At 32.1% G+C, this 16,054-nt stretch overlaps 3 protein-coding genes across 3 annotated transcripts in view; all 3 read left to right on the plus strand.

Annotated features, from left to right (window-relative positions):
* The first annotated feature begins 2,794 nt into the window (after nt 1–2,794).
* On the plus strand, nt 2,795–7,534 carry LOC145330709 (uncharacterized). The gene is made up of 4 exons (XM_080175375.1): nt 2,795–2,925; nt 5,104–5,140; nt 6,864–6,965; nt 7,265–7,534. The coding sequence occupies exons 1-4, from the start codon at nt 2,795–2,797 to the stop codon at nt 7,532–7,534; spliced, it is 540 nt and encodes a 179-aa protein (XP_080031501.1).
* A 28-nt stretch (nt 7,535–7,562) lies between these two features.
* Nucleotides 7,563–10,619, plus strand: LOC145330711 (uncharacterized). Its single transcript, XM_080175376.1, has 3 exons — nt 7,563–7,569; nt 9,789–10,074; nt 10,373–10,619. Exons 1-3 carry the CDS (start codon nt 7,563–7,565, stop codon nt 10,617–10,619), a joined length of 540 nt encoding a protein of 179 aa, XP_080031502.1.
* Nucleotides 10,620–11,020: 401 nt separating this feature from the next.
* Nucleotides 11,021–16,054, plus strand: part of LOC145330712 (uncharacterized) — a 158,936-nt gene continuing 153,902 nt past the window's right edge. The window contains exons 1-2 of the mRNA XM_080175377.1: nt 11,021–11,691; nt 14,115–15,978. Of these exons, the coding sequence (XP_080031503.1) occupies nt 11,044–11,691; nt 14,115–15,978 (2,512 nt within the window). The 5' untranslated portion in view covers nt 11,021–11,043. The remainder of the gene's footprint in view (nt 11,692–14,114; nt 15,979–16,054) is intronic.

Below are 16,054 nucleotides of genomic sequence, written 5' to 3' on the forward strand. Positions count from 1 at the left end.
TCAATTTAGCTTGCTAATTTGGACATCATTTATTGGTCAGTTTGGTCATCCATTATGGGTTGGAGGGGATGGGGTAAATTGGGTGGTTGCGGGAATCGTTTATTTTAGCCAGCTACGCGTTCACTTTATTAAAGTACATGAATACAAAAGTATCATGTAATTATACAATATACATAGTATAGTAGGAAAGTCTGTATATATGCACAATAGAAATAGAAGAGTAGAAGAATATTCTGAACCCTTTTTTCGTCAAATCTAAGAGAGAACATTCCTAGCAGACAAAAGTATTGTTTACTTTCGACTCAAGCTGATGTGGATTCTTAAAAAATTATAGACTCGCTATTCGATAGTGAGGCAAAATTATTTTTGTGAAAAATCATCCAAAAGCACATTAAAAATCTACAAAAATTAAACAAAATCATATGTTAATAACCCTCTTAAGATTTTATTTCATTTTTGTAAATTTTTTTATTCGATTTTGGAGGATTTTTCACAAAAATAATTTTGCCTCACCAGCGAGTTGCCAGCCTAACTTTTTTTTTAAGAATCCAACTTTGTTTCAAGCTTTCAAATTGTAAACGAAATTTTTGGGCAATTAATTCTGATTCCGCAAAGCTTTCTACTAAGAAAATATACTGTTAACAGCTAACTTTTATGTATGTATGAAATGAAAAAAAACATGCCTTCGTAGGAAAATGTGTACATAATTTCAACCAATGAGATCCAATGTAAATTCCGATGTGATTCTCCTATTGGCTCAATCAGACATTCCCTCTCTTTCTTAGTACCTTTATTATATGCACCGTAGTAATTCAATGAGATAGGTGATTTACTGTTTAAGATTGAGTATTTAAAAAAACATATTCTTATTTGCTCCTTAATGTGATGTTTAAAAGACAAATAGTAAATCAATGCTTATACAACGCATATTTTGATATATTTATTATAGAAAAGTTGCTTTTACTAGCTTTACTACATTCTATTACGAATTAATATATGAAAGAAAGTTATATTCATTTTGATAACAGTGATTTTTAGACGACCGGACGAAAGAACATACTTTAATTACATATCAGGTGCGCTTCTAAAAATAAGTAAATTAATTTTGTGAGAATTTTGTTAATGAATAGGGGGATTAAATGAGGAAACTGTGGCTTTACAAAATATATATTTAGAACCTATAGACAAAGGTATAGGCAAATTCATGAAAAATAAGACCTTATTACCTTATCAATTTATCCATCTAATATCATAATTAGCTTTACAAAAATTTAAATTAATGAAATTTATTCAACTAATTATCAAACCCTATTTAAAAAGAAGAATTGAATTAAACTTCTGTAACTAAACTCAAATTCACAAATTATTTTAACTTAAAATATTAAAGCTAACATATAAACATACATACAAAGTTAAATATAGCTTTGCCATGAAAAAATTAAACACACAAACAACCCCTTAGAGAAAGTTTTCATTTATATTGATGATATTTTCTTGGTTAACTTTTTTGCCCATAGCCTCTCTATCCACAAAATTAAGAGTGATAATTATTCAGATATTTTTTTTGGGAGAGGTTAAACTATGGAATGACGTCAGTTCTCTTATAAAGTAGCTAAATCTTGAATTATTTTTCCTGAAGGAAAATCTACATTCATATTTGATTATATCAAATGTATATTTTTACTAAATAGGTGGTGTGAGGTAGGTAAGAGAGACATAGCCCCATACCCCCGTGATTAAATTATAAAATTTAAATTATAAATTTAGTCCCTAACTTCTAACAACACCTTATGGCTCGACACAATTGCAAATTTATGAGCACCCGCTTGACCAAATACACCCTACAACAATCAATTTTTGAGAATATTTGTCACTTTCCTAAAAAATACATCATTAATTTTATGCATGTTTACTACAGCGGTCTGCATAACAAAAATAAATAAACACCGTGTCTAACAAATTTTTCATTTTTTTCTATAAAACATTCTTTTAGAACTTTTAAAATATACTTCTTTTATTCTTATGTTTTCTCCTATTTTACTATGTTTATACAGTTAGATTGCAGCAAAGAAGTTTAATAAACAATTTAAAGTTAATATTTTATAATTTTTTGGACACCCCGCTTATAAAAATAAAGTGAAATTGAGAATTTCACTGCTTTTATGATTAAAATAATTGAATTTAAAAAAGGAATTATGTAATATGAAATCCACACTGCAGAACTTTATTTCCTTTATTGTCCTTAAAATATTATTCTATTGTTTAAAAAGTTTTTTTTTAAATAAAAGTAAAAACAAATTACAATATAAAACTAATTTAGTAGGGAGGGGGCATTTGACTTTAAATTTTACTGGTTCCTAATCTTTTATAACACGCTCTCTAATTCATTAAATACTATAGGTACTTTTTCTAATCTTGATTGGTTGGTTGAAACTATCAATGAGCAATCTCTTCCACTCGTGATATTAATTTACAGAAGGGGTTATTTTGTTTATAAATATGGGGATGTCCTTCAAATTATTGTACATTGTCTAATCTCTGTGTTGTAAACATGAGATAGATCCATACCTTTTAGTACATGATCTTTTCAGAAAAATTGTTCCAAAACAGTTCTGGGAAAATTCTTAAAAAAGAGTTATTGTAAGCAAACTTATATCAAATCAATATAAATGGCTGAATTATATTTCCGCATGTCTTTTTAAGTATAAGTAATTATAGAATAGCCTTGTTAACGATTTATTTGCTTATTAAATATTCACTCCAGGAGCGCAACAAGGATAGCTCTAGCCTGGAGATGACCACAATGAACGGAATCATGCAGGTCAACCATACCTCGCCAGGTACAAGCATGGTAGAATCCATAGCTGCTGGTACAAACAGTCATGATGTTATCCAGAGGTTGGACAGCCTTGTCAATGGAACTCAGTATACTAGCTCGGAGCAGATTAATATCAAGGAAATTTTTATGTTTTGATTATTTGGAAAGAGAAGACGTTCAACCAAATGTTAAGCTATTTCTGTCATTAGTAAAAATTGAAGTTTTAGGGTGAACTGTTGGATCAGGATCATTTTGTTTATCGTAACTGGGAGGGGGAAGATTAATTCATCGGCCATTGTCTTATCCCTTATATCTCTAGAAAAGTTAGAATGGTTTATGTAAGTCTACTTGTAGAAGACATTTAGAAAATTAGTGTTTTTATTGTCATATTCTTTTAAACTATGAACCCTTTTTAACAGCTTGTCCAACTTAATTGTAAAACAGCTGCGCTACTTACAAAAATTGTAACTAACAGTTAACCCTTTGAAAAGGCATGAAATTGTTACGTAAGAATTGATACATATACGTTTTTGCAAAATAAAAACTGTTTCACCATAACTTATATGTATAATGTTCATACAATGCAAATAATATTAAAAATTAGCGAAATTGATACAAATGTTTTTATGAAAGGGAGTTTTAAAACTTGTTTTCTTCTCTTTGGGCTATAATTTTTTTTCTCAGTAATTTGTTCTTTTATTAAGTCATTCCTATTGGGGCTTTGGATGAAAATACTAGACTCTCCGTTCAAGTTTTGTCCTGAAACATATCCTAATGTTCAACATACACAGACATCTTGCTACTTTATTTGGGTATAGTCCCTTTCATGGCAACGCCTCTTAAGGGGCATTTCATGGTATTTTTACAGTAGCTTTTGATAGGTTAAGTTAGGTTAAGTTGGGTTAGGTGATTGCCCCGCAGGGTTAGGCAATTGGCCCCGCAGAAGCTAGAAATTGGGAAAAAGCTAATGTAAAATACGACTAATCGCCCCTGAAGAGGCGTTGTCACGAAAGGGACTATACCCCTTTATTGTTTAGATATTTAGTAGCTAGTTGTTTCATTGGATGTTCTGGAGAAACGTGTTACATTTTACGGTATGGCAAGCTTAAAAAGAATTTTTAAAATGTTTGCCTAAGGAGAAAAATTGTTTGTGTTCAATTATTTACACTTTTCTGTACAAAAAGAGATCAAATCAGAAACAATTTACTAATGGTATATTTCTTTGTAATTTTTCGTAGTAGAGGGTGGTGGTACCCTCCCCATAAAAATAGCTATAAACCTTCCTTGGGTCTATGCGAAGATAAATTGTATAGGAGAACCATATCGGTTAAGCGGTTCGCAAATAAACACATCCTGTTACTAATTTTGCTATAGATTATTCGCAGTTTGGAACAAGTTGCAAAAATCTACAAACGCAAAATTCAGAAAATCTGTTAGCAAGACAAAGTATAGAAATTAGTGGATGCGGTTTTCCAAAAGTATTATGTTTGTGTATTTATATAATTGATTTTTAAAATATTGATTTGTCTGTCTTGGTATGTTGGAGCTCCTAGAAGACTTTAAAAGATTTTCGTTGAAATAGCCAAAATTACAAAATCTCTAAAATTAAGGTGTAAGGGGGTAATTTTGGCGCCCTTTGAGGATTGACCAATGGAAACAAATTGATGCTGTAAATTAACATTTTTGAGAATATATAGCTCGCAAAATAATAAGTTTTGGTAATTGTTAATATCTGTATTTGAAAAGTTTTGCTATTTATAATATTGTCTAAATTGTATAAACATAAAATTGAAATGAAAATTAAATAAATGATAAATAGCCAGAGTATATGCGAAAATACTCTAGACCGCAGTACCACTGGTAACAAAAAGTATATTTACTTAAAACTAATTGTTTATTTGGTATTTGGTTATTTTCAACTAATTCTTAATATTATAAATTAATTTAAAACTATTTTCATATTTTTTTTTCAAAGTTATGGACCAATATTCTTATTAAAACCTCGAAAGGCTGGAGTTCTTTTAGAGGCTGGTTTTGTATTGTATATACTCAAATAATTATCTATCTTTTTATGCTTTCCCTCAAAGTGCCTGTCGAGCACTGTAATCATTCCCTCCCCCCCATTTTTTTGGAAATAAATTTAAAGATTAAGGGGGTAGGGAGGGTAGTTTTTTTCAATGCCTAACTCCTGAGGCCCACACCATGCGCGTTGTCCGAACAAATGAATAGGACCCCCCCCCCCCATCCCCCCTCACTTCTAATCTTCAATTTATTTTAAATTTAAGGGAGGGAGAGGGGGTTGGAGCTTCTGTGCTAAAGAAGGCACTTTGAGTAAAAACGCCTAAATTTTTTCTCAACATTAAATCTTTTTCTAGAATATTTGTCTCATTCTTTGAAAATTTCATGCTGCGATTTTTATCACTGTAATCAAATTATAGATTTTATTATCAATCTTTTTTTTTATCAAATCATTTTGAAAATGAAAGTTTTTAAAATTGATTTTGATAATTAAGAAATTAATGTTTTAGAGAATTTACATTTTTTAAAGGAAGCAATTTTTCCCACCCTATAAAGTTTTTTTAATGGCTAAGATTTTTATTGCTTTCAAGCCTGAAGGGATATGAAATAAAATCTAAACTCATTAATATTTATGATTTTAATCTTGCAATTTTTTTGATTTAACTTTATTTTAACTTTCTTCCCTATAATCTTAACCCCTTTGATTTTTGTAAATTCTAAAGCTTGATTTTACATCAAACATGATTTTTCTTGATGACACTTTATCTCTTTTTCCTAAAAAAAAGATAGGGAAGCATAATTTCATGCTCTGATCTTAAACTGACTGTAAAAAAGGAAAAGCAGATAGAAGGGTAGATAAATAGTTCCAGGAAACGAAAATGTATCAGAAAAATTATGATCTTTTTATAAAAGTAATTTGATGACTGTCTATGTGCACAGAAGGATGTCCTTTACAATGTAGCTTATCATAGGTCCTAGGGCAGTTTATCAATATGAGGGGGGATGGTACTACCTTCCTCCCAAGAGAAATTGCCCCTAGAAAAAAATTACCCTTCAAATTTTTTTTTACTTTTTATCTTTAAAAATAAAATATAAAGTGGGCGGGTTTTCTTCACCCCCCACTCTCCTCCCACCTCAGTTAGGGGGTGAAGCCGCTAGATATTACAATAGGAGACAGGTATAAATTGAATTCAGCGCTTCACTTAAATATTTTTTATAATATTTTGCTTCAAATATTATGTTTAATTAAAAGATATTAAATTAAATTTCATTAACTTTATCTATGTTTATGGAGAGATTATTTTAAATGGCTGTAAAAAAGAAAATCAAACCTTTTTTCATCCCTTAGTTTTACGATTGAAAGAGCCATTCCTCTGTGATTTATTTTGTCTATATTTATTTTTGAAATAGTATTAAAAATATTTAGCCTCAAAAATTTAGGTAAGGATAATAAAAACTAAAGAAGAAAATCTCAACAAAATTATCATTATCTACAGTTTTTATATGAAGTTTTTATATTATGGTTGTTGTCATCCTTGTTTGATTCACAATAAGCTTTAAAATTTCACTTAGCAATTCTCCCTTTTATTTTTCAAGGAGTTTTTTCATCTAAATGTTAGAAAATAAGTATACTTAATATTTATTAACCACCTTTTTTAACCAGGTAAAAATTTTAGGTATCAATTATAAAATGAGGAAATAAATCTTTTTGTATGTAATCTTTTCACGCTAAATGCCTTAATTTCTCAACTTTTAATTATATTTTACTTGTTTCCTATTGTGATAAGTAATTTTGATTAAATCTTTATAGGATATTGAAAAAAAGGAAACTTACTTACAGGGGTTACACTTCCCTTTATCTTTTCATTCTCTCCGTCCGTTACAGGGTGTTTATTTTGATTTTCAATAATAAAATATTATAGTTGATAATAAAAAGCGTGACTAAAAGGCTTATTTCGATTTAGGTTAGTATATATCCGTTTTATATAATATAAAAAAATCAAAACATGAATTTAAAAAATGACAGACCTCTGGTTTAACTGGTAAAACTGGGATCTTAAAGGACACAAATCGTCCAAAGCCGGATAAAAAGCGCAGCATTACCTTCCCTGAATATGAAGAACTACAGGCAAAGACAACTATAGAAAAAATTAGATCATGGAAAGAAAACGAAGTCGCGGGTTTCGACGTATATTAACTGTAGCTTTTTTCTCCCAAATTTACCTAACCCAACCTAAAATAATATCAAAAGCTATTGTGAAAATACGACGAAACCCGCTACTTTGTTTTTTTCCATGATTAAAAAATTCAATAGTGGCACGCTCTATCTATTCTGTTAATAGCAATGCAAAGTTGCAATAATTACAATCTGATAAAAAAATTCAAATAATATTTTCGACCTTTATCTATAGTTTTTTTTAATAATAGGAAATAATCGGTTACGGCGGGGAGTGCTATTATTCATCCAGCGGCGACGAAGAGGACGATTCGCCGCCACAGAAATCGGCGGGTTCCAGCCGCGGCTCCAGCGAATCCGCCGCCTGCGACGAGTTGACGGCGGAAGAACGTAGTATTATTAGTTTGACTAAAAAGAATACTACATTCAATTCGCATGCTCAAAATTTAAGGGACAACCCCGCAGGATTAGAAACAGCCCTTAAATTGGGACAACAGGAATGGTTTTACACTTTTCTTTAAACAATAGAATATTTAGGGTTTTAAAGGGATGGCCCGTACATTGATGTACATCCCCAATGATGATACACAAAATTACCCTATCTATTAATTGCAATTTGTAGTTGAAACGTTTAAACACTAAACTTAATTAACCAACCAATGAGAATTTATGAAAAGTCCCCAAAGGTGTTAGGCCAACTAGTAAGAAAACGTTATTATAAAACTTTGGAAAATGTGCAATAAACATCCCAATGAGAATATTCTTTCGTTATTAAGAAGCTGTACATCTAAAAACTAGATAATAAAAGATAACTTAAACAACTATTTTTGGTTTAATTGAATAAAATATAAAGAAAATGAAATAAAAATCCTTGAACCTATATTTTAATAATAACCACAATATATGAAATCAATAAAAATTTACCAAAACGTTTCCATAAAACAGAATAAAATTGATATTCTAATAATTTTCATAGGAAGAAAAACTGACTTCTTTTAATTTTTTATTTCATTCAAAATTATTATTATTGGTAAAACATGTATTTTATTATTAGCATTTATCAATTAGATGTTTTAAAATTTAAAGAAACTAATCATAGTTTAAAAATTATAGTTCGCTTAAATCTAAATTAAAATGTTTTTTTTTCTTTCTTATTTTTAAAGATATTGGGCTAATTTATCTCTTTTAGATATTTTCTGTATTTTACAAACATATAACTGCATGAAAATCAATAATATTTTGGGGTAAGGGATGATCAATAGTTTTACTAATAAGTTTTTTGTTGTTTTTAGCAGTAAATACAGTTTTGATTATGATAATCCTTATTTAAAAGTAACAGGATCTCTATGTGTGTGTCTGTCACCTTTACAATGTAGCTTTTCATAGGTCCAAGAAATAAATGTATAAATAGAAGTACCAAGTATTGATCATATTAAGACTAATAATAATAAGAAATACTGCACAGAAATAAATATATAAATATTAAGTACCATGTATTGATCATATTAAGACCAATAATAATAAGAAATACTGCACAGAAATCGGAAGTAAGTCAATTATTGGTGGGAAGGAGTGTGTCTCAAAAATAGCATCATGTTGTTTTGCAATAACTTTAACTTTAAAATTAAATTAAAAAGGCAACAATGAAAAGTTTAGCAATAAAAAATAATCTTCTAAAATGTTTATAAATATAACGGTTCTAAAAATGAACCAATTGTAAAAACTATAAATGACTTGTAAAATTGCCGCCACACCCCCAAATAATAATTTTATATTAGTGAATGTGCTTGTGTTTGGTTTTAGCCTTCATATATGTTTTTACAATACAGACAATTTAAAAAAAAATATACCTAAATAAGCAATATTTTTCATTTTAAAAACCAATCATAACTTAGCTAACAACAATAAAAAAAGTGCAAAACTTTAAAATAAAATGAAAAAAATTTACAATTTTATTTAATCAATATTTTTGGCCAATTAAGTTTACTACGATTAATGTAAGAAATATTTCTCTCCCCTCCCCCTCGCTCTTTGTGTATACAAATGAAAAGAAAAGTGTAAAATTTTAATTGAACTGCAGGACAAGAAACAGACCCCCCCAATAGTTCATGTGACGCCCTTTGTTAGAGAACAAACCCCAGGCAAAGATATCGATTCATTTCACATTTCTAGCTATCTTTTGATATATATTGATAAGATGTGAATTTGCTTTTTAACCAATGTTTTTCATCTATTGGTATCGATATCTGTTTTATCTATCTCTCTTTTTCTATAAATTTCCATGCATTTATAAGCTTTCTATCTTGAATCATGAAATCTAATACACTATCTATCTCATACTTATCATATAAATATAAACATGAAAGATATTTCTTTAAAGGCAAAGTTATGAACCTAGTCCAACAATCACAAATTGGAAATTCAGGGAATTATAATAAAATAAAATAATTAGAAACTAAAATACAATTCAATAAAAGTACTAATAGTTATTCATGGCATTGTATTATTGACAGTTTTTCGTTGATATTAAAATAAAAAATATGAGATTAAAACCAGGTCTAACAAAGCTGGTTTTTATTTTAATGATCGTGAAAAATTGTCTTTAATTTGATGCAATACATGGTTTTGAATCTTATAGCTTTCTTGTAAATTTTGAAATGTACTATGTACTATTTATAAGTTACGTACTATGTATCATCAAAAATATTACCATTGCAAATTATAAATAATATTCAATAAGTAATTTATTATAAATCCCATTATTATCCAAAACAGATTTTGTAAAAGCGAATAAATCTGAGTTTCCTGCAACGCCCTCTACCAATAATTCAGCAGAAACTGAATTGACAACCAGCACAACAACATTACAACCGTCGCAGCGCAAGAAACACGACGAGAATGAGATTCGGATTAAGCTGTGCGGCGGTGGTAAAGACGAGGCGGCCGGCGGCGGCCGGGGAGAGATTAACAAGGCGGCATCGTTCCGTCTGGGGTCGGATGGAAGCACAGAAAATTCGGATAGTGATTCAAATATTAGAGATTCGCCGTCTCCGCCGTTTAGGTGAGTTACTCTCCTTGTTATTTTTGCAAGGCTATTTTTAATTTTAGAAGCGCAACTATAATTGTAGTCACATTTGAAGCGCTGGATAATGTAATTTGATAAAAATACGTCAAAAAAGCATGGATTAGAGGAGAAGTGGGAAAGGAAACCCCTAAATAAGAGATGGATTATAGATGTATTTTTATGACGTCACACATTACACTTTCCAGCGCTTCGTCAAAGTGAATATGGCGAGCCAATGATTTTAGGTTTATTTTAAATTTTTTCCTACAAACAAAACATCATGTTGTATTTGCAGGCATGGAGAGAACCGGCACATTACAGAACTGCAGGCCTCATCCGCTCTGGACAGGTTAGCCAGGCTGGATTCAGAGGTCCAGGTTCAGGTACAGTCTCTGCAAACAAGGATGGAGAGAAGCGAGACAGTGGAATTGAATGGTCAGATAATTTCTAGTCAAGAAGAAACATTCACCAAATATAATCTTAGTTCAAATATTAAGGAATATAAATGCTTTATCTATCTATGTATCCAATTATCTATCTAACTATCTATGCAGCTATCTATCCAACTATCTATCTAACTATCTATCTAACTATCTATGCAATTTAATTATCTATGCAACTATCTATGCAACTATATATCTATCCTATTATATAAAGTAGTAAGAGTTTTTTGTCTGTCTCGAAGGATCTCGCTAACCGCTCAACTGATATTGTTCTCCTTTACAGTGAAGCTTCTTATATGTCCAGGGAACGTTTTAAACTATTTTTTGGGAGGGTGTCTTCACCCCCCCCCAAAAAATAAATACTTTTTAAAATCTTTTAAAACTCAAATTAAAAATGGGATGAGTTCTACTTTTCTTTTCCTACCTTAAGTGCCCCTAGAGGATTCAAGGGGCGTAGCCGCTAGTGTACTATATAAAGCATGTATAAATTACCCAGGAACTGCCTACTAATCATGTAACTATAATGTCAACTAACATAGAAGATGAGAGCAACCCCTTTATAACTGGTGGTAGCGTAGCTACTTCTAACACCGTCAATATTGAGGACTGGGTAAAGTCAGATGTTGAAATGAGCAGTCTTAGTGATAGTGAGAGTCTTACTGTTCAACAAAATGATAACGTTACTAAAGTTGACGACACTATTAACGACAATGTTGAAGATACAAGTGTTACAGATCAGAAAGTTGAAGATATTCAACCCAAAAGAATGAGTCTTGTTGGTAAATCTGAAAGTGTAAAGCAAAGCTCTTCACCAAGGGTGAAACTAACCCGCAAGAGTCCTTATGTTATCGGCCCGCCGACGGCTATACTGAAAGGTACGCCAAAGCCGGTAATTACCCGCAAACCGGCGTTGCCTAAGGACAAGCCAAAAGTTCCGGTAAAGCCGAATAAGCTCATTCTACGTTCAGCCTCAAGTTCGCCCGCCACAAGGGCTCAGCCTGCTGTCGCTGGTGGTAATGGCGATACAAGCCTATCATCTCTTGATCTATCGCCGGATTTCTCATCGCTGGACTCAACGGCGGATGAGATACTAGACAGTAACGGCGGGAAGTATTACCGGTTTAACGATAATAAATCTGGTAGCTCACCAAATCTTACAGTTTTATCACAGGTAATTATTTTATATTTATGTAATGCATTGCTACTCTATAGTTTGTTCATAACTTTTGTCTGTAATTTAAAGTTTCTATAGTACTTTTAAAAAATTTAAGAGGCTAATTAAAATACTATCCCATTATTTGAGTAATTTGTATGAATGAATTATTGTTTTTTTCGTTAGTTTTCAATAAAGATTATTTTTGAAAAAGTAAATTTTTTTCTTATTAACTTTAAATTAATTTAGTTTGGTAATGTTTTAGGCTAGTACTATCATAATTTATAAAGTAGGAATGTTTTATAGACTGAAGTTATTAGTTATATATTTGAGGCAAGCTTAATAAATGTCTATTGGGTGGTTATAGGTTATTTTCTAACCTCGCGCGCCCTCCCTGGCCCTAGGGGCTCGTGGTGAAGCAACTAGTTTACAATATTACAGTAGATGTTTATTTTATTAAATATGCTATTTCAAGATTAGAAAAAAAAATATTTTGTTTTGTTTTGATAAATGGTTAATAATTCTTTAGTTTACAGTATATGATTTTAACTTCTTTATTATCAATAATTATCAGATTTTTAATTATACGGTCATTTTACTGCGAAATTTTGAGAATTTTCTTTGTTTTATAAGCATTTTCTACCGTGGTGGGGTAATTATAATTTTAAAATGATTTTTGCATTGATTTTTACTTTAAATGTTCATAAAGAATTTATTTTATCTTTTATACAATGCAAGCAATATTACATAATAGCAAACTAAATATTTTATATGTTTCGAATCTTGACCTTTTAAATCTATAATACAAAGTAGCTTGATGTCTGTCCGTCTGAGGCTTAAAATCTCAGTAACCGCTAAACCGATTGGGCTCTACTCTTCAGGGAATATACCTACTGGTCCGGTGGTGGTTTCAAGCTATTTTCTTGGGGGGGGGGGGTCGGTCACCCCCAACCCCCACAAAAATGAAATATCCCCCCCTCAAAAAAATTGTTTTTAGGCAGTTACATCACATAAATTGGCAGCACCAGAATTAAAAAAAAAATATCTTTTAATTACCTCTTAGGGCAAAGCCCCTAGGGGCTAGGGGCGAAGCCGCTAGTAAAAGAATAAAGTGATACCTAATTGTAATGTTTATGTGCAAAATTTAATTCTCTTTAACTCAAAACTTCTTGGGGAAAAAGAATTGTAGATTGATTTTAGATTAATTGTCCACTCCCTTAATTCCATTTTGTGTTGGCTATTGAACATCTCATATATATGTATCAGGACAGACAACCAATCCTTTGATTGCAAGACCTAATTGTAAGTACTAACTTTGCCGTTTAAGAAGTTGTGCTATTTATGAGCCAAAGCGTTCCCCTTATACTACAGTCACTATAATAAGTTTACTACTCTCTATTAATTTACTACTTTGTATAAACACTTTGGTAGAGTTGAAAAACATAAAGCCCAGTGATTCCCAGAAATTTTGCTAAACATGTGATTTTTTAATCAAGCCATTATGTAAAATTTTCTTTTGTTTAAATGGAAACATTTACAATTGTAAAATTGTTTATCAATTTCTTTTTGGTCTTTCTTTCTTTTATTTTACTTAACATACAAAAGATGTCTTTTATGTTTGTATGTAGACAAGAAACAATAATCATGTTTCATAAGATCTCTAAAACTCATGATTTACAGGCAAACATTATTTGTGTCTCTTTTTTGTTGCCAATTAAATATGTATAAGTCTTTAAAAACTATGCATATTTTCTTTTAATATTCATGTTTTGACACCTGCAATATTTAGAGGTTTTACCCAGTCGTTTTGCTAATGTATAATATTGCCTGTATTGTATAAACATAAAAACATAAAACAGCTGGCTAAAAGTGAAACATGAATAAAAGCTTTTGTCAAAAAAATTGCTACGGAATAAAACACAAAGATATGAAAACTGGAACAAAAAACAGAAACTTATTTGGTCAAAATTTGGTTATCTAGGATAGTGATATGTATTAATAAAAAATAGATAAGCTAAATGCAGAATACTTTCGTGGATATAGTTTATATATTTAGATTTGGGATTAAACATATTCATTTCATATGAGGAGGGGGAGGGGCAGCAGTTATAAAATAATTCATCTGGTTTCAAGCTGTTTTGAATTTTAAAAAAAATAATTTTTATTCTTTTCTTCCAATTTATTTTTAGAAAACTTATCCTCGCAATATTGAGTAAAATTTTGTGCTTGATGTATCAAAATGTGTGAAACTTTTTCTAGGTTTAAAAAAGCATAAAGAACTCTTTTTTGGGGAAAATTAAAATTTCGCACAAGAGATTTTTTAACATTTTTGTATATATTGAAACAAAAGATTAAATGAAGCGAATGCATAAAATAGAAGAAAAGCAAAAAAAGAAAGTATATAGTGAAATAAATTTTTACTTATACAATAAATATTTTAGGGTCTGTCTGAACGTAAGGCTGCAGCTACCAAACCAACCCCAATCTCCCCAGAGAACGGTCCTTCGGCAACAACAAAGAAACGCGCGACTAGCCTGGTTCGAAAGAGCCCAGTAGCCCGGCCCCGTACATCCTCTTTCCGTCGCCACAGTGAATATATTAATCTCAGTGTTGCTCCCGGTAGTGAAAATATTCTATCAGTTGATTCCAATGCTAACAATGAAAATTCATCAAATGAAGAACCCAAAAGAAAAGAGTTACGTCCTAATAACTCTCTTATTATTACAGTTTTTGGTAGCAATAATAACAATGCTACCCCATTGCGTAATAAAAATCAAGAAGCAGCCAATGATACACCCAATAATGATAAAGAGAGTGATTCTAATGCTCCTAGCAATGAAACATCAGCTGAAACTCCCAAAGTGCAAAGATCTTTGGCAGTTAAAAATCGGGAAGCCTTGGAGGCAATCAGACAATCTCTAAGCAATAAGCTAATCAGCCAAGCTCCACCCGCAAGGGTTATTGAAAGCATGAAAGCCTCTGGTTCTCCAGTAATTGACATGATTACTGACAACAGCTCCAACAATGCTACTCCTACTAAGCCTAAGATTGAGAAAAAGATATCTTCATCATTTGAAGACGCTAGAGCAGCTTTAGAAGGAACTTTGCACTTTTCAAGACACGCCATGCCATCAAATTCTCCACCAGTTAGTACTGGCAGTAATATAACAGTGTCCACTCCAAGCAGTGCTAAACGCCAAGCCCCCAAACCACCAAGTAACACCACCCAAGAAACATCAGAAATTATAATTGATAATGACAGCAAGAAGGTCGCTGCAGCTAAGATTGATGACTCAGTTGACTCGAGTGTTGGTGAACGTCAAAGATTGAGCGCTCCGGAAATAGAAGTGTCGGGAGCAAATACTAATGATGAGAGAGTTGTAGTTGATGAGAGCAAGAATATTGAGGGGAAAGAGGAAATAGAACAGACAACCAATTATGCTGATGAACACCTTCAAAATTCGCCCTCAATAAGCATTCAACAAAATTCCCCTTCAACTCCGATTGAGACCCCAAAATTGACCCCCGCAATACGCCACAGCAGCATGAAAAGTGATCTAAAGCCGCGCGACAACAAAGCCCCGCGCAGTGTCCAATTTAGCCCTGATACCATGACAGTCACAGTGCCCGCAAATGAGCCGCGCCCGCCAAAAATGATCAGCTACAACCGCTGGATTGCCAAAAATCCATATCTTGAAAGCTCATTTACTGGCCAGCCAATTTCTATGCTGCCGCCAGGCGCCGTCCCGCCAGCCGTGGCAAAACAGCAGAAAATGGTTCCCTATCCCACCGCCCCTGTTGTCGACGACACGCCGCGAAAATGGACCGAAAAGAAAAAGAAATGGCGGTCAAAGTCAACCCCGCGCGTCTCCGAAATTGATGAATTAATGGGCAGCAGCAAAACCAAGGCACCAAGCAAACTCGCCATTTTTACATCCCCATCCTCGCCCGAGCCGCCAATCCGTCGCCAATCACGTGTAGAAATTTACGAATCAGAAAAGCAAAAAGTGTCAACAAAGAAGGGCAAATTTTCCCTTAAAAATCTATTTTTCCCGCCGGGGGCAAATGGTGTTGGCAACAATGGATCCAACGGGGACGGCAACGCCCCCAACAACAGTGCGCAGGGGGGTGGTGTGAATAGTCAGGGTCAATACAATAATGAGAATAAATTCCTTGACAAAGAGCATGAGAGAGAAATTCTAGAGAGGCACAAAGTGAAAACTCGGCCAGAGATTATTCATCCCCTAGATCTGATCAATGGAGGTGTGGAAGTTGTCAAAATTACTCCCAAAAATTCTCTCAAAGGTGAGTGCAGCATTTTCTTTCTTTTTAACTTTGTATTTTTTTCAATCTCATTGTTTTTTTCTGCAGACAAAGATAT

This window comes from Acartia tonsa, chromosome 10 (assembly GCF_053477335.1).
Source record: "Acartia tonsa isolate MP-2025a chromosome 10, ASM5347733v1, whole genome shotgun sequence".
Taxonomy (NCBI): Eukaryota; Metazoa; Arthropoda; class Copepoda; order Calanoida; family Acartiidae; genus Acartia; species Acartia tonsa.

Excerpts from the sequence above, each read along its gene's own strand:
- LOC145330709 (XM_080175375.1), top strand. The coding sequence starts at position 2,795 with ATGACCACAATGAACGGAATCATGCAGGTCAACCATACCTCGCCAGGT. Across the intron at positions 5,141-6,863 it reads GAGCTTCTGTGCTAAAGAAG|ACCTCTGGTTTAACTGGTAA; the intron begins GCACTTTGAGTA and ends AAAAAATGACAG. Across the intron at positions 6,966-7,264 it reads CTGAATATGAAGAACTACAG|GAAATAATCGGTTACGGCGG; the intron begins GCAAAGACAACT and ends TTTTAATAATAG.
- LOC145330711 (XM_080175376.1), top strand. Across the intron at positions 10,075-10,372 it reads TCGCCGTCTCCGCCGTTTAG|GCATGGAGAGAACCGGCACA; the intron begins GTGAGTTACTCT and ends TTGTATTTGCAG.